General features: G+C 38.9%; 1 protein-coding gene across 2 annotated transcripts in view; it reads left to right on the top strand.

Annotated features, from left to right (window-relative positions):
- UBE2D2 (ubiquitin conjugating enzyme E2 D2) overlaps positions 1 to 27,603 on the top strand; it is a 56,639-nt gene that overhangs the window by 10,471 nt on the left and 18,565 nt on the right. Inside the window, exon 1 of one of the 2 annotated variants that reach the window (XM_086702829.1) lies at positions 16,789 to 16,809. The exons of the other annotated variant lie outside the window; for it this stretch is intronic. Coding sequence (XP_086558955.1) covers positions 16,804 to 16,809 — 6 coding nt within the window. The 5' untranslated portion in view covers positions 16,789 to 16,803. Of the gene's footprint in view, positions 1 to 16,788; positions 16,810 to 27,603 lie in introns of those variants that run through there. 2 annotated transcript variants of the gene reach the window in all.

Below are 27,603 nucleotides of genomic sequence, written 5' to 3'. Positions count from 1 at the left end.
TAGAACATTACTTAAAGCAGATACAGGAAGTTCACCCCAGTAATTGTAACCATATAGCACTTTTTCCAGTTATGGAATATGGCTCGTTCTTTTCTTTTACCTCTCTCCCTTCCTTTCTCTTCAGTTTTAAACCTTTATTTGATAATCAGCACTTAGTTCTCATCCACATTAACTGTCTATAAGTTTTTGAAAATGGTGATAGGTACTTAGGTAACCAGTGTATAGAACTTGTTTGGTGAATCTTCATCCTCCTTTTTCTGGACAACTGCACATGTAAGGTATAGAACATTCCTTATTCCTTTGGCCAGACAGCTTCGTTCAGCCAGGTGTCAGTGCACACATCTGGAGTTTCCATTGCCTTTGTGGCAAATTTCTGGAAGTCTTTGAGTGCCAAGGGGCACACTTCTTGAAACTTACAGCATGGATGTGCTTTTGAATGTTAATGTATATTCTCTGGTCACTACCTCATTGGTGGGAGAACAGCCCTTCTTCTTTTTTTTTTTTTTATTTTTTTTTTTATTTTTTAAAAAAAAATTTTTTTTTTTCAACGTTTATTTATTTTTGGGACAGAGAGAGACAGAGCATGAACGGGGGAGGGGCAGAGAGAGAGGGAGACACAGAATCGGAAACAGGCTCCAGGCTCTGAGCCATCAGCCCAGAGCCTGACGCGGGGCTCGAACTCATGGACCGCGAGATCGTGACCTGGCTGAAGCCGGACGCTTAACCGACTGCGCCACCCAGGCGCCCCCAGCCCTTCTTCTTAACACCCTTCTTTGTGGTAGCCATTGTGCCAGGTCCTGTTTGGAAAGGGAAGAGCCCAACGTATTATGGAGAATATGGCCTTTTCTACAGCCATTCTTGGAGTAAACGAAGACCATGGTTTTAAGTTAGTGTTATATTCTGAGATAATTTTGATTAGTAACCTTATAAGCTAGTCTCCATTCTTAGAAATAGTTGGAAACAACTGTAATTAAAGTTCTGAAACTTATCTTTTATTATGAAATAGTTTATGAATACAAAAGGATTTAGACACTGATATGACCAACACCTATGTACTTACATGCAATTTAACATTCAGAACTACCTAATTTAGCTCTAGTGTTAAAGTTTTGTTAGCAATAGCTTGTCTTTTTTTTAGTTTTTTTTTTTTGTGTTTTTTTTTTTTTTTTTTCTTATTAAGTAAACTCTCTGCCCAAGTTGGGGCTTAAACTCACGACTCCCAAGATCAAGAGTAGCACACTCCATTGACTGAGCCAGCCAGGCACCTCAATAGCTTCTCTTTTTAAAGTTTGGCATCTTTGCATATTTAGAAATATTCATGTTGTCATAAAGGTGTGTTGTTGTAGGTGATGGGAATTGCTTGTGGAGCCCCCCCCACACTTGACTTAATTGCATTAAAGCAATACTATATCCTCACTGAGTTTAGTAGTAGACCAGATTATTTGTATCTTTAAGCATTGCGCTTCACTTTTGTTGACTAGAAATAGTAAAATCCACTTTGAAATTATTGAACATACCGGCACTATGTCATACATAATTTGTGAGCTGTTTTTAAAATCTGTGAATTACCATGATATTTAGTATATCTTTTATGAGATTGATTTGAAAGCATTTCCCAAGTGTTTAAAACACTGACTAAATTGGTTTAAAACAAGAATTTGAAAAAATTGTTTAATGTTTATTTATCTTTGAGAGAGAGAAAGAGAGAGAAAATATGTGCGTGCACATGAGCTGGGTAGGGGCAGAGAGAGAGGGAGACACAGAACCTGAAGCAGGCTCCAGGCTCTGAACTGTCAGCACAGAGCCCGATGTAGGGCTCAAACTCATGAACTGTGAGATCATGACCTGGGGTGAAGTCAAATGCTTAACTGACTGAGCCATCCAAGTGCCCCTGAAATTTGAATTCTTTTTGAAAAGAGAAATATTAAAAAAAAAACGAGAAATATTTATACCCTTTATTTTCATTACTGTGGGACAAATCTTGAATGAAGAAAGTCTGTTTACCTTACAGTACAATCCCAAAACATGCTTATGCAGTTATTTTTTTTCCATTATATTCTTTCCATTCCTCTTTGTTGAATCTGTAACTTGATGTGGAAATTGAATTGAATGAGGTCACATGCAACATAATACAAGGTTAAAAAATTGTTCAGACTTCAAGGAACAACCCGAAGCTAACAGTGTTTATTGGCATTTGGAGAGGAGCTATTTGTTTCTTAGCTGGGATAGTAAACTTGACTTGATCTGTAATTTTAGAGCCTGAAGTAGGGCCACTACTGTGGCACTCTTTTTACTTATGTGGTAGTATATTCATTGTCTTTTAGCTTCCAGGATTGCTGTTAAGTCCAAAACTGCTCTGATTTTTTGATCCTGTATATGTGACCAGTTTTCTTTCTGGAAGCTTGCAGGTTTTCTTTCTTTCTTTTTTTTTTTTTTTTTTTTTTTTTACATTTTTTATTTATTTTTGAGACAGGGAGAGACAGAGCATGAACAGGGTAGGGTCAGAGAGAGGGAGACACAGAATCTGAAACAGGCTCCAGGCTTTGAGCTGTCAGCACAGAGCCCGACGTAGGGCTCAAACTCACGGACTGCGAGATCATGACCTGAGCCAAAGTCGGACGCTTAACCGACTGAGCCACCCAGGCACCCCCAGGTTTTCTTTGTCTCACATGTGATATTTCATGACAAGTGGTGTTGTAGGTCAGTTTTCATTTATTTTGCTCAACATTCAGTTGGTCTTTTTGAGCCAGAAATTCACGTCCTGTTTGTTTTATTTTGTTTTCTTTTCCAAATTATATTTAAGCTCTAGTTAACATACAGTGCAGTATTAGTTTCAGGAGAATTCAGTGGTTCATCACTTACATACAAACCCAGTGCTCATCCTAACAAACGCCCTTCCTCTCCCTTTTTTTTTAACGTTTGTTTATTTTTGAGAGAGGAAGTACGAGGGAGGAGGGGCAGAGAGAGGGAGGGAGACAGAGGCTCTGAAGTGGGCTCTGCCCTGACAGCAGAGAGCCCCATGGTGGGCTCACACTCACGAACTGGGAGATCATGGCCTGAGCCGAAGTCAAACCCTTAACCCTCTGAAACACCAAGGTGCCCCAACAAGTGCCTTCCTTAATATCCATCCCCCATTCGTCTCCCTTCATTAGCCCTCAGTTTGTTCTCTGTTCTCAAGAGTCTCTTATGGTTTGTTTCCTTCTCTTTCTTTTTTTACCCCCCTCCCATATTTTCATGTTTTGTTTCTTAAATTCCATGTATGAGTGAAATCATACGGTATTTTTCTTTCTCGGACTGACTTATTTCACTTAGCATAATACATTCTATCTCCACGTCATTGCAAATGGTAAGGTTTCATTCGTTTTGATGGCTGAGTAATAACTCCATCTTCTTTATCCCCATGTCCTCAAGTTTTGAAAAATTTTATTGAATCATTTTGTTCATGGATTCATTAACTTCATTTTTCTCTGTTCTCCCTTTTTTCTTAACTATTACCGGATGTTGGACTTCCTGGACTGCTCTCTGCCTCTTCCCTCCACACACCTTCTACCTATATGGATTTGCCTATTCTGGACATTTTATATAAATGGAATCATACAACATGTGACCTTTTGTGTCTGGCTCATTTTGTTTAACAGTGTTTTCAAGCTATATGCAAGTTACAGTACATATCAGTACTTAGAATTCCTTTTTGTGACTGAATAATATTCTGTTGTATGGGTAGCTAACATTTTCTTTTTCCATTTACCAGATGATGGGCATTTGGATTGTTTCCATTTTTTTTTAACCTGTTAAGAATAATGTTGCTTGAACAGTATTTTTCAAATACTTTGCAGTTTTTCTGTGAACATTAATTTTCATTCCTGTTGGAGTGGAATTGCTGGGTCATGTGGTAATTGGATGTTTATTTTTTGAGGAATCGCCAGACTGTTTGTAAACAGGCTGCACTATTTTACATTCCCACCAGCAATGTATGCATGTTCTAGTTTCTACATATGGTCATCAACACTTGTTACTTTATTATTTTGATGATAGCTTTCCTAGTAGGTGTCAAGTGATACATGATTGTGGTTGTAATTTACATTTCTCTTAATTACTGAATGATATTGAGCATCTCTTCATGTGCTCATTGGCCATATATATACATCCTCTTTGGAGAAAGGTGTATCCTTTGCCCATTTTTATTTACTTATTTTTTTAATGTTTATTTTTGAGAGAGACAGAGCGCAACTGGGGGAGGGGGAGAGAAAGAGGGAGACACAGAATCTGAAGCAGGCTCCAGGCTGTGACCTGTCAGCACAGAGCCTGACACGGGACTCAGACCCACAAACCTAGAGATCATGACCTGAGCTGAAGTTGGATGCTTAACAGACTAAGCCACAGGTGCCCCTGTTGTTGTTGTTGTTGTTGTTAAAGGAAGTTTGTTGTTTGTTTTTTCCTTTGCCCATTTTTATTAATAAATTTAAAAAAAAAAATTTTTTTTAACGTTTATTTATTTTTGAGACAGAGAGAGACAGAGCATGAACGGGGGAGGGGCAGAGAGAGAGGCAGACACAGAATTGGAAGCAGGCTCCAGGCTCTGAGCCATCAGCCCAGAGCCCAACGCGGGGCTCGAAGTCACTGACTCATGGACCGTGAGATCGTGACCTGAGCTGAAGTCGGACGCTTAACCGACTGAGCCACCCAGGCGCCCCAATAAATATTTTTTTAATGTTTGTTTATTTTTGAGAGAGACAGAGAGCAAACAGGGGAGGGGCAGAGAGAGAGGGAGACACAGAATCCAAAGCAGGCTCCAGGCTCCAAGCTGTCAGCGCAGAGCCGTATGCGGGGCTCGAACTCATGAACTGCAAGATCATGACCTGAGCTGAAGTCAGATGCTTAATCGACTGAGCCACCCATTTGCCCCTCCTTTGCCCATTTTTAAGTTGGGTTCTTTATTGTTGAGAAGAAGTCTTTGTATATTCTGTATACTAAACCATTATCAGATAAGTGATATGCAGAGTTTTGTGCTTTTGGTGTCATATCTAAGAAAGTGTTGCTCAATCCAAGGATACAAAGATGTACATTTATGTTTCTTTTTAAGGGTTTTATAGTTTTAGCTCTTACATTTAGATCTTTGATCTGTTTTTTTTATTTTTTTCTTTTAATTACATATACATAAAACCTTCCATCTAAGCTATTTTAACATAGACATTTCACTGGTATTAAGTACATTCATATTGTTGTACAACCATTACCACCATCCATTTCTAGAAGTCTTCTCACTTTTCACAACTGAAACTCTGTTGCTATTAAACAATAACACCCCATCCTCTGTCTCCCCAGCCCCTGGCAACCATCATTCTACTTTTTTGTCTCTCTTATTTTTGAGTAGGTTTCTTTTTTTTTTTTTTTAATGTTTTATTTATTTTTGAGAGACAGAGCATGAGCAAGGGAGGGGGAGAGAGAGAGGGAGACACAGAATTGGAAGCAGGCTCCAGGCTCTGAGCTGTCAGCACAGAGCCCGACGAGGGGCTCGAGCTCAAAAACCGTGAGGTCATGACCTGAGCCAAAGTCGGACGCTTAACCGACTGAGCCACCCAGGCGCCCCAACTAGGTTTCTTATATAATTGGAATCCTACAGTATTTATCTTTGTGTGACTTATTTCTTTCACTTTAGCTTAATGTTCTTAAAGTTCATCCATGTTGTCAGAATATCCTTCCTTTTCAAGGCCAAATAATGCTTCATTGTACATATATACCACATTTTGCCTATTCATTCATCTGGTGATGGATTCTTGGGTTGTTTTAGCTATTCTGAGTAATGCTGCCATGAACATGGGTATACAGATAACTCTTCAAGACTGTGCTTTCAGTTATTTAAGGTTTATACCTAGAACTGGAATTGTTAGATCATGTGTAATTATGGTAATTCTATTTTTAATTGTTGGAGGAACTGCCATACTGTTTTCCACAGTGACTGTACCATTTTACACTCCCACTCACAAGGGTTCTAGCTTATCTTGACCAAAAGTTGCTACTTTCTGTTTTTGTTTTTTTGTTTGGGTTCTGGTAATAGCCTTTCTGAGGGGCTCCTGGGTGGCTCAGTCTGTTGAGTGCCTGACTTTCGTTCAGGTCATGATCTCACAGTTCTCCAGTTTGAGACCTGTATTGGGCTCTTGGGTTCTCAACTGTCTGTGCAGACCTGGCTTTGGATCCTCTGCCCCCCACTCTCCCCTGCCCTGCACCTCACCCTCCTCACGCTGTCTCTCTCTCAAAAATAAATAAACATTTAAAAAATTGTAATAATATTAGCCTTCCTGATGGATGGGATATTGTTGTCTCTAGTCCCTTTTTTTTTTAAGTTTATTTGTTTTGAGAAAGACTGAGACAGTGTGAGTGGGGGAGGGGCAGAGAGAGAGGATCCCAAGCAGTCTTTGTGTTGCCAGCGAAGAGCCTGATGAGGGATTCGAACCCTTGAACTGAGATCATGACCCAAGTTGAAGTCGGACGCTCAACTGACTGAACCACCCAGGCACCCCTTCGTCTTTATCTAAAGTTGATGTTGAAGATGAATCCTCAGATGGCTGATTTCTTTATTGTCAGTTATTTATATTAAGAGTGGGGTACTAGAAAACTGATGAAAAGGTCTAAGCATACAGGGATGAAGTTCAGCAACTGTAGAATTCAGTTTACAGTTTGCTGGCTAGGCTATTTCTCTAGATGAACCATTTATATCAGTGAATTGTAAAGCTCCTTGTTTTGTACTGGGCACGTTTTTCTGAGGATCTTGTAATCTCCCGCCTAGACAGTACAGGCCTGGCTTCCAGTTTTCTCAGAATCGCCAGGAACAAAGTTTGTATGTAAATGTTCACTTAATCTTCCTGTTTTCTGTACATCATCCATGCCTTTGACTGTGTCAGTCTTAAGACCTTCTGTTTTATCCTTTCCAGAAAATAAACCTCTGACTTGTGGCTTGAGTGGGGAGGCATTCACTGAAGGAGTCCAGAGTCAAAGAAGTGATCTAGACATACTTTTATTAGTTTTAAGTTTTAAAGTTATTTTTAAACTTTATTTATTTTGAGAGAGAGAGTGCAAGCAGTGGGGAGAGGGGCAGAGAGAGAGAATCCCAAACAGTGTTCATACTGTCAGTGCAGAGCCTGACATGGGGCTCAATCCCAAGAACCCTGAGTCATGAGCCGAGATCAAGAGTTGGACACTTTTTTTTTTTTTTAATTTTTTTTTTTCAACGTTTATTTATTTTTGGGACAGAGAGAGACAGAGCATGAACGGGCGAGGGGCAGAGAGAGAGGGAGACACAGAATCGGAAATAGGCTCCAGGCTCTGAGCCATCAGCCCAGAGCCCGACGCGGGGCTCGAACTCCCGGACCGCGAGATCGTGACCTGGCTGAAGTCGGACGCTTAACCGACTGCGCCACCCAGGCGCCCCAAGAGTTGGACACTTAACTGACCAAGCTACCCACTTAACCTACTGAGCCACCCAGGCACTCCTGGAAAAGTATACATTTTACACTTGATCTTACCCAAAAGGCCCTAAGAAGTGATGGAAAAGTATACTTTTTTTTTTTTTTTTTTTGGAAAAGTATACATTTTAAATGACAAGCATTTTCAACAAATACCAACAATGTAGTTTTTAAAATTTATTACCCTGTAATAGACATTTTTTCCAAGTTTTGTATTGCTAGGGACACTGAAGCATCAACATTCCCATACGTGTTTCTTGGTACACGTAGGTGAGGGTTTCTCTTTATAGTTAGTAGAGTTGTTTGGTCATAGATTGTGAGCCTTTCCTTGTAAGATATTGCCACATTGATTTCCAACCTTTGTGACACCCAACTAACGAGATACAAAACTTTCTAATTAACTTTTTCTTTTAAAATTTCCCTCATTATGTGGGTGTCTGGGTGGCTCATTCGGTTAAGTGTCAGACTTCGGTTTAGGTCATGATCTCACAGTTGGTGAGTTCAAGCTCAGTGTTGGGCTCTGTGCTGACAGCTCGGAGCCTAGAGTCTGCTTTACATTCTCCCTCTCTCTCTGCCTCTCCCCCACTCATGCTCTGCCTCTGTCTCTCTCTCTCTCAAAAACAAACATTAAAAACATAAAAATAAAATAAAATTTCCCTCAATATGAGTATAACACACTACAGAGAAAAGCACTAAACAGATGTCTAATAAACCAGTGCAGTTTTCAAATATACACAAACATTGAACATTCTGTAATAAATTTCCAAGTACCCCTTCACCTGTCATTTTGTGTCATTTCTTAATTACCCCTTCCACCCTCATTGGATTATTTTGAAGCCAATCCCAAATATCACATCATTTTATTTGTCAGTAATTCAGAATATATTACTAAGAGATAAGACAGTGGTTTTTAGCTCTGGGCGATTTTGCCCACTAAGTGACATTGGGCATTGTTTGTAGACATTTTTGTTTGTCACAACTGGGAGGCTAGTAGTAGGTGCTACTCTTATCTAGTAGGTAGAGGCTAGGGAGTTGTTAAACATTCTGCAATGCATAGGATAGCTCCCAACAGCAAAGAATTATCCAGCCCAAAATGTCAGTATTGCCCAGTTTGAAAAACCCTAAGACGAGAATTCTTTAAAAATCATGTGCATGGTACAGTTATCACATCTTTTTTATTATTATTATTATTAAGATTTTACTTTGGGGCACCTGGGTCTCTCAATTGGTTGAGCATCTGGCTCTTGGTTTCAGCTGAGGTAATGATCTCACAGTTCGTCAGTTCGATCCTGTGTTGGGCTCTGTGCTGACAGTGTGCAGCCTACTTGGATATCTCTCTCTCTCTCTCTCTCTCTCTCTCTCTCCCCCCTTTCTCTTTCTCTGTCTCTCTCTCTCTGTCTCTCTCTCTCTCTCTCTCTCCCTCCCCCTCCCCCTCCCCTTTCTCCCTCTCCCTCTCCCTCCCTCCCCCTCTCCCCCTCTTTCTCTGCCTCTTCTCCCTCCCTCCCCCCCCTCAAAATAAATAAATAAGTAAGTAAGTAACCTCTTGGGGCTCCTGGGTGACTCAGTTAAGCATCTGGCTTGGCTCATGTCATGATCTCACAGTTCGTGAGTTCAAGCCCCACATCGTGCTCTCTGCTCTCAGTGCAGAGCCCACTTTGTATCCTCTGTCTCTGTATACCCACTGCGTGCATTTTCTCTCTCTCTCTTAAAAATAAGTAAATATTTTTAAAAATTAAAAAAAAGATATTTTAAGTAATCATGGGGTTCAGATTCACAACCCCCCACATCAAGAGTGGCATGCTCCACTGACTGAGCCACCCAGGCACTTCTGTAGTTGTTACATGTAGAATATGAACAATATTGTGATATCAAATGTCAGGTTTAAAATTTTTCTCTTTCAAATGAGATTTTAAGTATCTTTTACATTTGATTTTTTTAAATTAAAACAAATTCAACTAATTGCATTTGGTTGATGTCTTCTAAGTCTTTGTTAATATATAGTTGTCTTCCTTTTATTATACTTATTTGTTGAGTAAAATATATCCCTTGTCCTATATACTGTCCCCCACTCTCTAGATACTGCTAATTGTATCTTCGTCTCCTTAAACAGACTTGAAAACAGTGCTGTTTGTAACGCTGCTTCCAGAAGTTGCTTGTACCATCAACTTGTGAGCCTTTATAAATTTGATTCCTTGACTTTTTCCCATAAATTAGGATTTACCTTCTTGGGACTGCTAAGTCACTAACACTCGTTGTTCTTGTTTTTTATCTTCCCAAAATTTTATTGCTTTTGTTCTGTCCACCATTCTTTTGTGCTCCTAGGTTTAAGCCTTAAGAAAAAAAAATCTGTTGACTCCTTAAATATAGAGAACAAACATGGTAAGTTACCAGAGAGGAGATGGGTAGGTGGGTAAGTGAACAGGTGAAGGGGATTAAGAATACACTTACGTTGATGAGCACTGAGTAATGTATGGAATTGTTGAATCACTATATTGTACACCTGAAACAAATATAACACTATGTTAACTACACTGGAATTAAAATTAAAAAAAAATCTGTTGACTCTCATTTTAATAGGATTTTGGAGAGAGTAAAAGTTACATGTGGAATCTGTCACTTTGCCTGGAAATTTGAGATACTTTGGTTCTTCCTATATATCTTTCTAAACACATGCTATAATTATTAGACCAAAATTCATGTTTCTAGGAGTTGTAACTCTAAAGGAACAGGTACTTCAAAAGTCATAGAGTACAATAGATCTAATCATTTTTATGTAGCAGATAAAAGTATTGGACACTTATAATATTCTAAAAATAGTTTATAGTTTTCTTCTAGATCAATATATAACATTTAAAAACAGCTATATTCTATATTTAGCTAAGATGGCTAGCTTATTATTTACCTCATTGAAGGCTTTAGATGAATATTTATACCTACCAAGATTAATTATTGTTTGGTGTTGTAAAGGACTCTGGACAGTATATAAGGATGTCAGATCTGGAGGAAAGTGGATCACTTAAAGTAAACTACTTTTATCTTCCCACTCTTAACAATATTTTAAAATATTAAAAATATTTCTCTTAACCAAGTAGCTTTCAGTAGCAAGGCAGTTGTGGATTGTTGAGGTTTTTGTTTTTTGTTTTGTTTTTTAGTATTTAGCAGAAATAGAAATTTGTGATTGTTCTTGCTGAGAAACTGCTATGGTAATAATTTTTGCAAGGATCTATTATTCAGAGTCCTATTCTCTTTAGAGACTATATAGGGGTATTTATCAGTTAGCTTTGGTGTGTAAAAGATGACTCCAAAGCTTAGTGCCTTAAAACAATGACTTATTATTTCTCGGGATTCTGTGGATTGACCAGACAGTTTTGCTTCCTGTTTTGTCAGCTAGGGCCATTTTTGTGCTCATAGTCCTCTATCACCAGAGTTAGAAGGTTCAAGACTTCCCCTACAGGTCTGGGGACTTGATGCTCACTGTTGGCTGAAATGTATATCGTCAGCCCTCAAAGGGTCTTTCCAGCAAGATGGCCTGGACTTCTATGTGGTGGCTCAGAGCAAAAGAAGGAAAGCTGTCAGGACTCTTAAATAATAGACTTAAAACTGACACAGTATTGCAATTGGTCTATTTTTTTGGTCAACCAAGATAGATAGCTAGCCAGCATTCTAGAGGAAGGGAAATAGATGATTTCTTTCTTTTTTTTTTTTAACTTGTTTTATTTTTTATTTTTTAAAATTTATATCCAAATTAGCATATAGTGCAATTATGATTTCAGGAGTAGATTCCTTAGTGCCCCTTACCCATTTTAGCCCATCCCCCCTCCCACATCCCCTCCGGCAACCCTCAGTTTGTTCTCCATATTTATGAGTCTCTTCTGTTTTGTCCCCCTCCCTGTGTTTATATTATTTTTGTTTCCCTTCCCTTATGTTCATCTGTTTTGTCTCTTAAAGTCCTGATATGAGTGAAGTCATAATGATTTTTGTCTTTCTCTGACTAATTTCACTTAGCATAATACTCTCCAGTTCCATCCATTCCATCCACGTAGCTGCAAATGGCAAGATTTCATTCTTTTTGATTGCCGAGTATTACTCCATTGTATATATATATACTACATCTTCTTTATCCATTCATCCATCAATGGACATTTGGGCTCTTTTCATACTTTGGCTATTTTTGATAGTGCTGCTATAAACATGGGGTGCATGTGTCCCTTCGAAACAGCACACCTGTGTCCCTTGGATAAATGCCTAGTAGTGCAATTGCTGGGTCATAGGGTAGTTAATAGATGATTTCTTGATAAGAAGAGTAGTGTGTTCTTATAGGGAGGGAGAAATTGTTGATAGCCATGTTTGGAGATTATTTACTGCAGGAGAAATTACAGTAAATGCTGCTTAATAATGTGTTTATTTCTTGGATAAGGCCATGTGTTAAGAATTTAATTTCGTAGAATTTTGTGGTTTTGGATTCATTAAAAACAATTCTTATGGTTGAGTGATATTAAATTAACATTTTTCCAAATGTGAATTCAAAAAAGTTTTTCTGAAGATTTGTTTAGCCAATCAGTAGGAGGAAGGAAGAGAGAAGGAGTAGATGGGAAGGGAAAAGGTTTGTTGGAGTGAAACCTAAAAATATGATTGTTTTGCAGAAAAAGGTAGCCATTTATTTGGGGCCTGGTTTTTTCCTGTCAGAGTAACGTCCTAAATTGCTTTATTTTTTCTTTTTTCTCCAGCTTTATTGAGATGTAATTGACATTTAATACTGTTTTTAAGTTAATTTACTTTTTGAGAGAGAGAGTGCCAGCAAGCAAGAGAGAGGGTGAGAATCCTAAGCAGGCTCCGTGCTGGCAGTGCGGAGCCTGATGTGGGGCTCGATCCCATGAACCATGAGATCTTGGCCTGAGCGTAAATCAAGAAAATCAAGAGTCAGAGCCTTATCCATCTGAGCTACCGAGGCACCCTATAACATTGTGTAAGTTTCAGCTATATAGTGACGATTTGATACACTTAACATATTGCAGAATGATTACTGCCATTGTATTGGCTAACCACCTCCACATGCCACATAAGTACCATTTCTTTTTTGTGATGAGAACATTTAAGATACACTGTCTTAGGAAATTTCAAGTATATCATACAGTATTACTAAATGTAATCACCTTACCATACATTAGATCTCCACAACTTGTCCATCTTATAACTTGAAATACTGTGACCAACATCTCCTCATCATTTCCTCCATCCTCCCACTCTCCCAAGTTGCTCTGTGTAACCTAGTGCTGGGAAACTAAGGGGAATGAATTAAAAAGATAAAAGATACTAGTATATAATTTCCTTTTTTTTTTTCTTAACATTTATGTATTCATTTTGAGAGAGAGATAGAGCACGAGCAGGGGAGGGGCAGAGAGAAAGAGAGAGGATCCCATGCAGCCTCTGTACTGTACGCTCAGAGTTTTACCTGGGGCTCTAACTCATGAATCGTGAGATCATGATCTGAGCTGAAACCAAGAGTCGGTTGATTGATTGACTGAGCCACCCAGGCACCCCACTAGTATGTAATTTCTAAAAAGCTCTGTATGTACTGGAATTAAATTATTTCTTGTAGCATTAAAATGTAATTACTGGGCCCTTTTGTGTTTTTCACCTTATATTCTTTAAATTTTTCCTGTAAGACTTTAAAAAATTAAAAATCAAAGAGGTGGTTCTCTTCTTGGTTGCCTGTGTGTTCTGGAAATTGTTGGATAAAATTTGAGTTACAGGAAGAAAGAATTTCATACTACCAGATTTGTTCCTACCGAGACTCCGACTTAACTCATGATCTTGAGCACACATGTATTTTTTTTTTAACATTTATTTATTTTTGAGACAGGGAGAGGCAGAGCATGAACGGGGGAGGGTCAGAGAGAGAGGGAGACACAGAATCCGAAACAGGCTCCAGGCCCTGAGGTGTCAGCACAGAGCCCGACGCAGGGCTCGAACTCACGGACCGCGAGATCATGACCTGAGCCGAAGCCGGATGGCCAACCGACTGAGCCACCCAGGCGCCCCAATAGCACACATGTATTAAGAAACTTGAGGACACACCTGAAGCTATTATTACACTGTATGTTAACTAACTGGAATTTAAATAAAAACTTAAAAAAAAAGAGAGAAGCTTGAGGCTGAGGAGGTTGTATTTTTTTTATTTGATGGGTAATATTTTCATACTTTCCCTATTGTCATACCAAAGAACTGATTCTCTGCTTGCCACCTCCTCTTTGTTAATCTCAAAAATGTTCCCGAATCCTCAGTAGCCCCACTGTAATGATTATATGGGTTAAACATTCCCTGTAGGTTAATAGGTCAGTTATGCCATATTAAAAACTGGCTTTGAGGGGCACCTGGGTGGTTCAGTCGGTTGAGCGTCTGACTTCACCTCAGGTCATGATCTTGTCATCCATGGGTTCGGGCCCCGCCTTGGGCTCTGTGCTGACAGCTCAGAGCCTGGAGCCTGTTTCAGATTCTGTGTCTCCCTCTCTCTCTGCCCCTCCCCCACTCATGCTCTGTCTCTGTCTCTGAAAAATTAATAAACCTTAAAAAAAAATTAAAAAAAAATACTGGCTCTGAGAGTTATACTTTGTTCTTAATATTAAGGTATAAAATGTTTTTAAAACAGGTGATATTCATTGTTCATAAACCTTTCCCCAGCCTAACTATAGATTTGAAAATTTTTTTAATATTTATTTTATTTTTGAGAGCGTGAGTACACGTGCAAAAGAGTGGGGGAGGGGCAGAAAGGGAGACAGAGGATCTGAAGTGGGCTCTTGAACTGACAGCAGAGAGACCGATGTGGGGCTCGAACTCACGAACCATGAGATCATGACCTGAACTGACTGTTGGAGGCTTAACCAATGGAGCCACCCAGGTGCCCCTATAGATTTGAGTTTTGTTGGGTCCTTTCTCAACCCTTGATCCTGATAAAGTGGAAATTCTTCTCGAGTGTGAATTTCATCATAGGAAAACAGAAACTTCATTTTTCTTGTCATAGTTCTATAATATCTTCCCCAAGACACTAATAAATGCTTCTATTATGGTGTAAAAGATACTTGACTGGATGGCATCTCAAGTGATTTCAATGTGGACAAAGAGCTCCTGTCTCTTAGCTTACATAAAATGTAATTTTGAAAAGACATTTCTTCAGATGTACCTATTCACATTTTTGTTAATATTGTCTAGTGTCTAGTTTTGAAGGTTGGAGTGTTCCAGGGAGACACAAAAAACTCATTCGGTCAAGTTAGTATTCTGAATAACTGTTATAAAATATAATTGCAGACTTGAGACTTGGTTTGGGTTTTGGTTTTTCGGTTTGTTTTTAATTTGAATTGTATTTTCTGTGCCTTAATCATCACATGAGAGAGCTTTGCGAATATGTAGCCAGTCTTCTAACATAGTAAAACTTAATGGCTTAGTTGACGTTTGTTACCTATGTTACAGAGATTGTCAGTCTTTAGGAAGACTGATTTAACTGGACAGATTATTCATTTTGAACTCCTGAGGTTAGTGTTGGAGAACTGGTTAAACAGAAACTGACTATGCTTTGGTATTGAAGAGTAAAGTCATTGAGAAGTAATACTCTTAAATTTAGGGGCGCCTGGGTGGCGCAGTCGGTTAAGCGTCCGACTTCAGCCAGGTCGCGATCTCGCGGTCCGTGAGTTCGAGCCCCGCGTCGGGCTCTGGGCTGATGGCTCGGAGCCTGGAGCCTGTTTCCGATTCTGTGTCTCCCTCTCTCTCTGCCCCTCCCCCGTTCATGCTCTGTCTCTCTCTGTCCCAAAAAATAAAATAAAAAACGTTGAAAAAAAAAATTAAAAAAAAAAAATTTCAAGGATTTACAGTTCTAAGTAACAGTTTTTATATATTTCAAAACATCTGAGAACCAAAACTTAATCGTATACTACTTACTAAAAATAGTACATGTGAGTTTTTTAGGGGATGGAGCATAGCTTTACAGGGTATAATGGGAAATAGAATGTCATTTTTACCTCTTTGAGATCCCTGTTGTCCTGCCATTTGAAATAGCACAGACATATACCAAGATAGGGGCACCTGGGTGGCTCAGTCAGTTAAGTGTCCGACTTCAGCTCAGGTCATGAACTCACGGTTCATGAGTTCGAGCCCTGTGTCAGTCTCTGTGCTGACAGCTCAGAGCCTGGAGCCTGCTTCAGATTCTGTATCTCCCTCTCTGTTCCTCCCCCACTTGTACTTTGTCTCTCTCTCTCTCTCTCTCTCTCAAAAATAAAGATTAAAAAAAATGTTTTTTGAAAAGAAATACACCAAGATAATTAATATTAATTAATTTCCCTGTTTTCTCTAGCTTGGGACTGTGGTACATGATTATTGTTATGGAAGAGTGTGGCAGTGACCTTTGACAAAATAAATTCTTTAGGTTTCTAGTTAGTATGTAGTTGTCAAATGAGGTGGAATCAGCTGGTGAAGCATACAAGATTCTGGTTACCTAATGCTAGGAAGGGGGCTTTTCCTGACATTTCAGGATTTTCTTTGGAGCTTAGTGAGTGGTGGAATATTTTGGCATACGTGCTTCAGCTGTCTGTTAGCTCATAGACTGTTATCTATCTGGCTATGGGCCACCCTCATTTTGGACATAGAGGATTGAAGAGCATTGACCACTGCTTCAGTAACTGAAAGGAGAGGGAATTTCAAACACTGATAGATTCCCTGTATAAAGTCTAGCCTGCCCTGACAACCTTGCTACCACTGTTCGTCAGCTCCAGGAGTTGTTAGGAAATCATAGCTGTTTACTTCTTTTGCTTTTGATACCATGTGTACCTCCCTAATGTTTTGTCCCCCTGCTTACTACGTAAGTAGTCTTCTAGAAGAGTTGTGCTTTCCCTGTCCTAACTAACTCTGTCTTTTATTAAGTCATCTTCTACTTTGGCCCTGATTGCCAAAATTCTAAACTTTGCTAGGTATAGGATCCGATGGCTACACTGTCAGAGGATATTACTGCCTTTCCAAGTACTTTGTTGAATCTAAGATGTCATCATTTGAAAGATGTATACCATTATTGTATGTACTAAGACAGAAAACATACTACCAGTTAAGCTGACATGCCATTGATTGTAATATGCAATTTGATTTCAGATATATATATAAAATATATATTTATATTATATTATATTATATTATATTATATTATATTATATTATATTATATATATTTAAAGTATCTTACAATCAAAGAAAAATGGTATTCTCTTTCTCCAGCTACTTAAAATTACTCTGTAATTGTAACTATTCTTCAACAGATACTTGGTGCTTCCCATGGACCAGGCATTGTGCAGAAAGGCTGGATGGAGGTCAGGTCCCTATCTTTCATTTAATGTTGAGAGACATTAAATAATCACAGAGATAAATATGAACTAGACTGGGTTATTAAAGCAGCTTGTGCTTCTCCGTTGTAGTATTTAATAAGAAATTGAATGGAAATGGGGGGCTTCCTGGAATCACCTCTCCAAGGACAACATTTAAGTGAAGCCTGAAGGTGCATGAGGCAGGTGTGCAGAGTATTCTGGCAGACTGTTCCTAGAATCTTGGACTGGTTGGAAAAAAAATTTTTTTTAAGTTTTTGTTTTTTTTTTTTTAAAGGTGATTTTATTAGAACACAGGGACAGGACCCGAGGGCAGAAAGAGCTGCCCTGGGGTTGTGAAGAGGGACTGGTTATATACGATAGAGTAGGGGGAGGCAAAGTCAAGAGGAAGTTTCTTTTTTTTTTTTTTTTTTTAACATTTTTTGTTTTGTTTTGTTTTTTTTGTTTTTTTTTTTTTTTTTTGGGACAGAGACAGAGCATGAACGGGGGAGGGGCAGAGAGAGAGGGAGACACAGAATCGGAAACAGGCTCCAGGCTCCGAGCCATCAGCCCAGAGCCTGACGTGGGGATTGAACTCCCGGACCGCGAGATCGTGACCTGGCTGAAGTCGGACGCTTAACCGACTGCGCCACCCAGGCGCCCCTTAAGTTTTGAAATGAGTAAATGGTAGTTCATATAGGAAAATAAAGTCTAGAAAAAGTTCTTGATCTTCAATATGAACAAAGAATGTTGTCTTTAATTATAATAGAACATTTCCATCTATGTGGTAGCTGCTGAAATACTTAAACTTCTTGTTTTTGTGTATAATTCAGACTGACTCCAAAATACCTGTTCCATTCAAATTCAGTAGTTCAGTATCTTTTGCATATTACTGTGGACTGTTTCCTGACACTGTCAGTGACTAAGCCAAATGACTAGGCTTCTCTGGGAAGTTGATGTGCTTTTGTTTATCTTCACATTTGCAAGTGTTCAAGTACCAGTTCTCCGTGGTACTGTACTAGGCATTCATCCATTCATTCATGCATTTGAGTGCCTCTTACATTCCAGGCTCTGGGAAACAGAGTAAAGAATAGGATATATCTTGTCTTTCACTTAAGGAATTTGTAATCAAGCATTCAAGGGGTAGAGGTGAAGGTATATGGAAGTTAACTTTTGATAGTTACAGGGAAAAAAAATTGAACATAAAATATTACTATACAGTACTATATTTGATACTAGATTTATATAGTACATTTAATGAGTAATGTAGCAGCTTGGAGGAAAAAGGATGTCCCTGGGGAATAAAAAATATTTTTTCATTCTAAGGAACCAGCATGTGAACACTAATTTTTTAAATTGGAAGTGTTTAGTGTTGATGTGGTTTTTTAAAAAATATTTTATTTCTGGGGTGCCTGGGTGGCTCTGGTTGAGCGTCTGACTTCGGTCGGCCCAGGTCATGATCTCACGGTCCGTGAGTTCGAGCCCTGCATCGCGCTCTGTGCTGACAGCTCGGAGCCCGGAGCCTGTTTCAGATTCTGTGTCTCCCTCTCTCTCTGACCCTCCCCTGTTCGTGCTCTGTCTCTCTCTGTCTCAAAAATAAACATTAAAAAAAATTTTTTTTTTTTTTTAAATTTATTTCTGAGAGAGATAGAGTAGGCGAGGGGCAGAGAGAGAGGGAGACAGAGGATCTGAAGCCGACTTTGCACTGACAGCAGAGAGCGCAATGTGGGACCTGAACTCACAAGCTGTGAGATCATGACCTGGGCTGAAGTCAGACACTTAACTGAGCCATCCAGGACCCCCTATTGATGTATTTTAAAACCATAACTGTGCTTTTGTAAGGTTAGGTTAAAGTAAACTGAGGTCTAGCCTTTTAAAACTAATTTTTAAAAAATTCTTATTTTAAAGAGAGAGTGAGCGTGTATGAGTCAGGGTGAGGGGCAGAGGTAGAGAGAGTGAGAATCTTAAGCAGGCTCCATGCTCAGCAGGGAGCCCATCGTGGGGCTTGATCCCATGATCCTGGGATCACCACCTGATCCAAAATCAAGAGTCAGATGCTCCGTGGACTGAGCCACCCATTTGCCCCTATGCTGTGTAAATTTCTGTTATGGTTTAACTTCTTTGTTTTATAGTTGTAAAACTCTGGTCTGGAGAAGTTGAAAGACTTACTTAAACTTACCTAAGAACATAATAATGAAAAAACATCAAAGGATGTTAAAACATAGGGAACCTGAGTGGCACCTAGGTGGCCTAGTTGGTTAAGCATGCGACTCTCGATTTCAGCTCAGGTCATGATCTCACGGTTCTTGAGTTCAAGCCCCGTGTCAGGCTCTGCACTGACAGTGTGGAGCCTGCTTGGGGTTCTCACTCTTTCTCTCAAAATAAATAAATAAAGTTTTTAAAAATTAAAAAAACAAAAACAAAACACAAAACTTAGAAAACCTGAGGGATGCCTGGGTGGCCCACCTGGATGGGCGTTAGGCTCTTGATTTTGGCCCAGGTCATGATCTTGTGGTTCATGGGCTCGAGCCCTGCATGACTCTGCACTAGCAATGTGGAGCCTGCTTGGAATTCTTTCTGCCCCTCTCACTTCCCCACTCGTTCTCACTCTCAAAATAAATAAATAAACTGAAAAAAAGCCCCACAAACCTTAGAAAACCTGAATTCTGCATTTTGTCCCTACTCGTATCAGCAAGAACATAAACAGGTTATGGAATAACTGTTAGGATTCTTACGGAAACTTATGTCATTATGCTTACACATGAGATGGTTAGTTTTCAACATACGCAGCATAAAAATCTCTATCAGTTTTTGGTAGACCGATTATTGAAGTGAGGGACATCTAGAATTCTTTACAAACTTAGAAAATAGCCATCTATGTAGACTGACATTTAGAAGAAAATCCCACTTTAGTCATTGGGATATTTCAGCTTAATAAATACCAAGTAAGTTGTATGAAACATTAACTATAGAGTTGATAAGACCCTCAAGCACTAGAATATTTTCTGGGGACATCCAAGAAACATACATCCCACATTTCTGTAGTAGAAGGTGATGATGAAAGTCTTTTTGCACTTGTAATGATTGTTGGCAAGAAATGTGCTGCTAATCTGGATCTCAAAAAGAGTTATCAAATGGTAGTGAATGAAAATTCAAATGAGGACGGTATCTGTCATGTTCATCTCCATGTTCTTAGAGGTCAGCAGGTAAATTGGTCTCCTAATTAAGCATGTTTTAGGGATAATTTTCCTTTCTCTGGATATTGATGAAGTTTGTAAGTTCTCATGTGTTGAACATTACAGTATCCTTATTTTTACATGTGTGTATGGATTGAAGAAATAATTTTAAAAACCCATACATTATGTGGGCACCTGGGTGTCTCAGTCAGTTAAGCATCTGACTTCGGCCCAGGTCATGATCATGATCTTAAGATTCGTGAGTTTGAGCCCCGCATCAGGTGACCTGCTTCAGGTGAGTCCCACTTCTCTCTGTCTCTCCCTCCCCTCCCCCTGTGGGGTTCTCTCTCTCCCCCTTTCCCTTCCTTCCTCCCTCTTTCTGCCCTTTGCTCACTTGTGCCCTCTCTCTCAAACAAATAAATGACTATACATTTTAAAAGGCATTATCAAATGGTTAAAAGTGAGGGGTGGTAATTTTTCTAGTTAAATTGAAGTGTTTAAAGATTTTTTTTTTTTTAATTTTTTTTTTTCAACGTTTATTTATTTTTGGGACAGAGAGAGACAGAGCATGAACGGGGGAGGGGCAGAGAGAGAGGGAGACACAGAATCGGAAACAGGCTCCAGGCTCTGAGCCATCAGCCCAGAGCCCGACGCGGGGCTCGAACTCACGGACCGCAAGATCGTGACCTGGCTGAAGTCGGACGCTTAACCGACTGCGCCACCCAGGCGCCCCAAGATTTTTTTTTTTTTAATGTTTATTTTTGAGAGAGAGAAACGGAGTGAGTGGTGGAGGGGCAGAGAGAGAGGGAGACACAGAATCCGAAGCAAGCTCCAGGCTCTGAGCTGTCAGCACAGAGCCTAATGTGGGGCTCAAACTCAGTAACCATGAGATCGTTACCTGAGCCAAGGTCTTAAACGCTTAACCCACTGAGGTACCCCTACACCCCAGAAATGTTTAGATAGTAGTAGGAAATGTATTTAAAAGTCCATAGAGAATTAAACCTTACTTAAATTAATTGGTATAAGGTTATGGGACTCTTTGAACTAAGAAGAGAAGTGCTTAGGAAACTTTCAGGATGTCAAAATTGTTTATAACCTCTTATCTTTAAAAATACTAGTTTTGTTATATACCTATAAACAAGAGAAGCATATAGCATCAAATAAACTTTTTCAATTGAGAACTGTTCAGTAAAATCCATAGTTGGCTCCCATAAGATCTTTATTTTAATGTTTTTTTAGATTTCAAGGAAAGTTAGAATATAAAATCTTTTTAGAAGTTGAGTATTCTCAGAGTGCCTGGCTGGCTCATTTGGTGGAGTATGCAACGCTCAACCTCAGGGTCATGAATTCAAGCCCCATGTTGGTCATGGAGTCTACTTTAAAAGAAAAAGGAAAGAAATCTATCTTAACTGTAAAAGTTTCTTTTTTATTCTTTTTCCTAAATTTCTAAATAGATAGTTTATTTCTCTGTTGATCTTTCTACAGAGAAGAAGTTTGTCAGTAAATAGAAAGATTCCTTGATTTTGGGTTTTGTCCTAGCCCTATTTTCATTCCCAGTAACATGTAATTTACTGTATGATATATAAGATGGATCTGAATACTGTTTCTTTTAAGATAAAAGGCCAAAGAAATTACTGTATAGTTACAAAGCCAACTGTTAAACAAAAAACAGCATGTTATATTGGGGTATTTTTTTCTGCCACAGTAAGTTATCTGTCTAGATAGGTGCCTTTATTAAATTTTAAGATTCAATTTCAGTTTCATCTTGATGCAGAGACATCGATTGCATAGTTTCTGTGTTTATTCAGTCTAACTGGGTTTCCACTATTTCAGTTACCCTCTAGATGGTTACTTTTAGTACCTGTTTTAATCCAGATTTACACTCAAGACTGATAATTTCTATTTCAAATAGGCAATAAATAGACTTGTTATACAATTTGAAAGGTAAAGCAAGCTTTCCTTCCTGAAGGCAAGTACTTAATTAAGTTTTGGGGGTATTCAAAAATTATATGCAAATTTTCAACTATGTAGGGGGTTGGTGCCCCTAACCCCCAAGTTCCAGGGGCAGCTGTACTGTTAACTAGTTTCTTATGTATTCGTTGGAGGCATTTTATGCATATGGAAAGGTGGATGGGGGTGCTTGGTGGGCTCAGTAGGAAGAGCATGTGACTCTTGATCTCTGGGTTGTGAGTTCAAGCCTCATGTTGGGTGTGGAGATTACTTTAGAAAATAAAGTCTTTTTAAAAAAGTAAAGAGGGGCACCTAGGCAGCTTGTTTGGGTGAGTGTCACATTCTTAATTTAGGCTCAGGTTCTTGATTTGATCTCGCAGTTCACGAGCTGAAGCCCCACATTGGGCTCCAAACTGACAGCACAGAGCCTGCTTAGGATTCTCTCTTTGCTTCACTCTCTGCCCCTCACCTGCTCTTTAGAGCTCACTCGCTCGCTTGCTGTTTCTCTCTCTCTCAAAAATAAAAAAAGAAAAATGAATGGATGCATGGATATATGCTTCCTCAAAAAAAACGTTGAAATATAACTTACAGTAAAATTGAGCAGTTTTAAGCATACAGTATGAGTTTTGATAAATATATACACAGTTATGCAGTCTCTCCCAAGTTTATCATACAGAACATTTCCATCACCCCCCAAATTTTCTTCATGTTCTTTTGTAGTAAGTCTGCTCCACCTCCCTCCAGCCTCTGGAACTATTTATCTGCTTTCTGACACTATAAGTTTACCTTTTCTAGAACATTGTTCAATAGAATAATATAGAATGTGGTCTTTTTATATCTGACTTCTTTCACTTAGGAGTATACTTTTCAGGTTTATACGTGTATCAGTACCTAAATGTCTTATTAGCTTAACTTAAGAGTGAGGTTTTTAAAAATAATTCTATCATAGTGGCTCATGAAATGGACTGATGGATCTTATATTCAACTTAGGTAAATCTTAGCTCTTGATGTTAAACCTTGACCTCCTTCAGGATGGAAAAAGATGACAACTTGAAAGCAAAATATTAAGGGTAAAGCACAAGTAAAATTCCATTTAATGAACATGGTAGGAGTTCAGAATAATTTGTTTGGTTCAAATTCTATTTTAATAGCAATTTATTGCTATTTAAGTAAAAAAAAAAAAAAAGATACCTTTTATGTTTTAAATTAAGCAAGTGTTCTTAGTTATACTAACCTGTATTAGAAACAACATTTGGCGTGGCCCCTGGGGGGCTCAGTCGGTTGAGTGTCTGACTTCAGCTTAGGTCATGATCTCACAGCTCGTGGGTTCGAGCCCCGCTTTGGGCTCTGTGTTGACAGCTCAGAGCCTGGAACCTACTTCTGATTCTGTGCCTCCCTCTCTCTCTGCCCCTAACCCACTCATTCTGTCTCTGTCTCTCTCAAAAATAAATAAACAGTTAAAAAAAAAATTTAAGAAACAACATTTGGGAATGGGAATTGTACCATAGATTTTTTTTAATTGTTTGTTTATTTTTACCATTTAATTTAATTTAATTTTTAAATTTATATCCAAGTTAGCATATAGTGCAACAATGATTTCAGGAGTAGATTCCTTAGTGCCCCTTACCTTTTTAGCCCATCCCGCCCTCCCATAACCCCTCCAGCAACCCACTATTTGTTCTCCATATTTAAGAGTCTCTTCTGTTTTGTCCCCCTCCCTGTTTTTATGTTATTTTTGCTTCCCTTCCATTATGTTCATCTCTTTTGTATTTTAAATTCCTCATATGAGTGAAGTCATATGATATTTGCCTTTTCTGACTAATTTCGCTTAGCATAATACCCTCTAGTTCCATCCACATAGTAGATTTTTTTCTTTTTTTAAGTAATCTCTCCCCCCAGTGTGGGGCTCGAACTCACAACCTGGGGATCAAGAGTTGTGTAGTCAACTGGCTGAGCCAGCCAGGTGCCCCAGGTAGTTATTTTTTTCCTTGAGATGGGTGGGGAATTTCTGTTGCAGAGAAATATAAAAGCCAAAAATTGAGATAGGTAAGAAAGTAAATAATGTTGGGGTACCTGGGTGGCACAGTTGGTTAAGCATCTAATTTTGGCTCAGGTCATGATCTCCCGGTTCGTGGGTTCGAACTCCTTCAGATTCTGTGTCTCCTTCTCTCTGCCCCTTCCCTACATGTACTCGGTTTCTCTCTCAAAAATAAAATCTTTCAAAAAAAAAAAAGAAAGAAAGTAAATACTGTTAAATCTCTGTCTCAATCCCAGTGCTTTAAAAAAAATACAGGGTGCAGGGGCACCTGGCTGGCTCAGTCAGTTAAGCATCTGACTTCAGCTCAGATCATGATCTCACGGTTCATGAGTTCCAGTCCTGCTTCAGGGGAGTTCGTGCCCTGCTTCTGGTAAGCATGAGCCCCGCATCGGGTGAACATGAGCCCCTCTTCGGATGAGTTCTGCCTCTCTCTCTGTCCCTTGTGGGATTGTCTCTCTCTTTGCCCTTGCTCACTTACGCTCTCTCTCTCAAAAAACAAAAAACCAGAAGACTACAAGGGGGGGCCTGGCTGGCACAGTCAGAAGAGCATGCAACTCTTGATCTTGAAATCTTGGGTTCAAGCCCCACGTTGGGTGTGGAGATTACCAAAAAAAAATTTTTAAATACAGAACTTTGTTTCTGTACTCTGTCCTCCAAGCTTCCAGGTAGTGTACTACAGAATAATTGTACCAAAATGACTGGTTGAATAAGTTAACTCAGAGAAAGGGAATTACAGAAATAACTAAGTGCTGCAAATTAAAAACTGTATAATATTTGGAATGTTAAATCGTATCTTCGTAGAACTCATTAATAAGATTCTAAGTAGTTTTTTGTAATTTAAGTATAGTTGGTATGCAGTATTACGTTAGTTTCAGGGGTAGAACATAGTGATTTGACATTTATATCCATAATGAAATGCTCACTACGATAAGAGTAGTTACCATTTGTCACCATACAAAGTTATTAAAGTATTATTGGCAGTATTCCTTATTTTGTACTTCATATCCCGGTGACTTAATTTTTCTTTATAACTTAAAGTTTGTACCTTTTAATCCCCTTCACCTATTTCATCCATCTCCCCCACACCCCTTCTCTTGCAGTTACCAGTTTATTCTCTGTATTTATGAGTCTGCTTCTGTGTTGTTTTGTTTCTTCATCTGTTTTGTTTTTTAGATTCTTTTTTTTTTTTTTTTTTTAACGTTTATTTATTTTTGGGGGACAGAGAGAGACAGAGCATGAATGGGGGAGGGGCAGAGAGAGAGGGAGACACAGAATTAGAAACAGGCTCCAGGCTCTGAGCCATCAGCCCAGAGCCCGACGCGGGGCTCGAACTCACGGACCGCGAGATCGTGACCTGGCTGAAGTTGGACGCTTAACCGACTGCGCCACCCAGGCGCCCCTGTTTTTTAGATTCTACATTTAAGTGAAATCGTTTAGTATTTGTCTTTCTCTGTTTGATTTATTCCACTTAGCATAATACCCTCTAGGTCTATCCATGTTGTTGCAAATGACAAGATGTCATTACTTTTTGTGGTTGAGTGATACTCCATTGTGTGTATGTACGTATGTGTGTATATATACACATACATACATATATATGTATTTATGTGCCACATCAGTCTTTTACCCATTCATATGTTGATGGATACTTTGGTTGTTTCTGTATTTTGGCTGTTGTGAATAATGTTGCAGTAAACATTAGGGGAGCATGTATCATTTCGAGTTAAGTGTTTTCGTTTTCTTTGAGTAAATACCCAGAAATGAAATTGCTGAATTGTATGGTATTTCTATTTTTAATTTTTTGAGGAAGCTCCATACTGTTTTTCTTAGTGGCTGCACCAGTTTACATTCATTCCCACCAGCAGTGCATCCTTTTCTCTGCATCCTCACTAGCACTTGTTATGCCTTGTCTTTTTTTTTATTTTATTTTATTTTTTATTTTTTTTAAATTTACATCCAAATTAGTTAGCATATAGTGAAACAACTTGTTATGCCTTGTCTTTTCTTTTTTTTTTTTTTTTAATTTTTTTTTCAACTTTTTTATTTATTTTTGGGACAGAGAGAAACAGAGCATGAATGGGGGAGGGGCAGAGAGAGAGGGAGACACAGCATCGGAAACAGGCTCCAAGCTCCGAGCCATCAGCCCAGAGCCTGACGCGGGGCTCGAACTCACGGACCGCGAGATCGTGACCTGGCTGAAGTCGGAGGCTTAACCGACTGCACCACCCAGGCGCCCCTTGCCTTGTCTTTTCAATACCAGCCTTTCTGACAGGTGTGAGGTGATAGCTCATTGTGGTTTTGGTTTGCATTTCCCTGATGATTAGTGATATTGAACATCTTTTCATGTGTCTTTTGACCATTTGTATATCTTGTTTGGAAAAATGTCTATTCAGGTCCTCTGCCCATTTTTAAATCAGATTGGGGCTTTTGGTGTTGAGTTGTAGGAGGTTATATACATAGAGAGAGATATAATATATATTATGTATATCTATATAGAGATATATATTATCTATATATCGGTATGGATAATCCCTTATTAGATCAATCATTTGCAAATCTTCTCATATTCAGTAGGTTGCCTTTTTTTGTTGTTGATAGTTTCCTTTGGTGTATAAAAGCTTTTAGTTTGATATAGTTGCTTTTGTTGGTCTTGCCTGAAGATACAGGTCCAAAAAAATATTGCTAAGACAGATATCTAGGAGTTTACTGCCTATGTTTTCTTTTAGGAGTTTTGTGGTTTCAGGTCTTACATTTTTAAGTCTTTAATCCATTTTGAGTTTATTTTTGTGTATGGTGTAAGAAAGTGGTCCAATTTCATTCTTTTGCACGTAGCTGCCAAGTTTTCCATTTATTGAAGAAACTGTCTTTTCCTTATTGTATATTCTTGCCTCCTTTGTCGTAGATTAATTGACCACATAAACATGAGTTTAATTCTGGCTCTGAATAGTTTTTATTGTGCTTTTTTTTTAATGTTTATTTATTTATTTATTTATTTATTTATTTATTTTTAAAATTTTTTTTTTCAACGTTTATTTATTTTTGGGACAGAGAGAGACAGAGCATGAACGGGGGAGGGGCAGAGAGAGAGGGAGACACAGAATCGGAAACAGGCTCCAGGCTCTGAGCCATCAGCCCAGAGCCTGACGCGGGGCTCGAACTCACGGACCACGAGATCGTGACCTGGCTAAAGTCGGACACTCAACCGACTGCGCCACCCAGGCGCCCCTGTTTATTTATTTTTTGAGAGAGCGCGCGAACAAGCCAGGGAGGGGCAAAGAGAGAGGGAGAGAGAAATCCCAAGCAGGCTCTGTGCTATCAGCATAGAGCCCCAGGTGGGGCTCAAACTCACAAATTGTGAGATAGTGACCTGAGCTGAAATCAAGAGTCAGACGCTTAATCAACTGAGCCACCCAGGCACCCCTATTGTACTTTTAAAATACTAAATTTTACTATTTTTACTGTAGTTGTTTAAAAATATAATCAGGGGTGCCTGGCTGGCTCAGTTGGAGAAGCAACTTGCTATCAGGGTTGTTAGTTTAAGCCCTACGTTGAATGTAGAGATAACTTAAAAAAATTTTTTTTTAATTAAAAACATAATCTAAAACTATCCCTTGTTATAAGTCTCAAATGCCAAGCCAA

Source organism: Puma concolor, chromosome A1 (genome assembly GCF_028749965.1).
Source record: "Puma concolor isolate L17-30 chromosome A1, mPumCon1.1.hap2, whole genome shotgun sequence".
NCBI classification, from domain to species: domain Eukaryota; kingdom Metazoa; phylum Chordata; class Mammalia; order Carnivora; family Felidae; genus Puma; species Puma concolor.
Note: the sequence above shows the minus strand (reverse complement) of the source record. Positions and strands in the feature narration are given on the sequence as shown.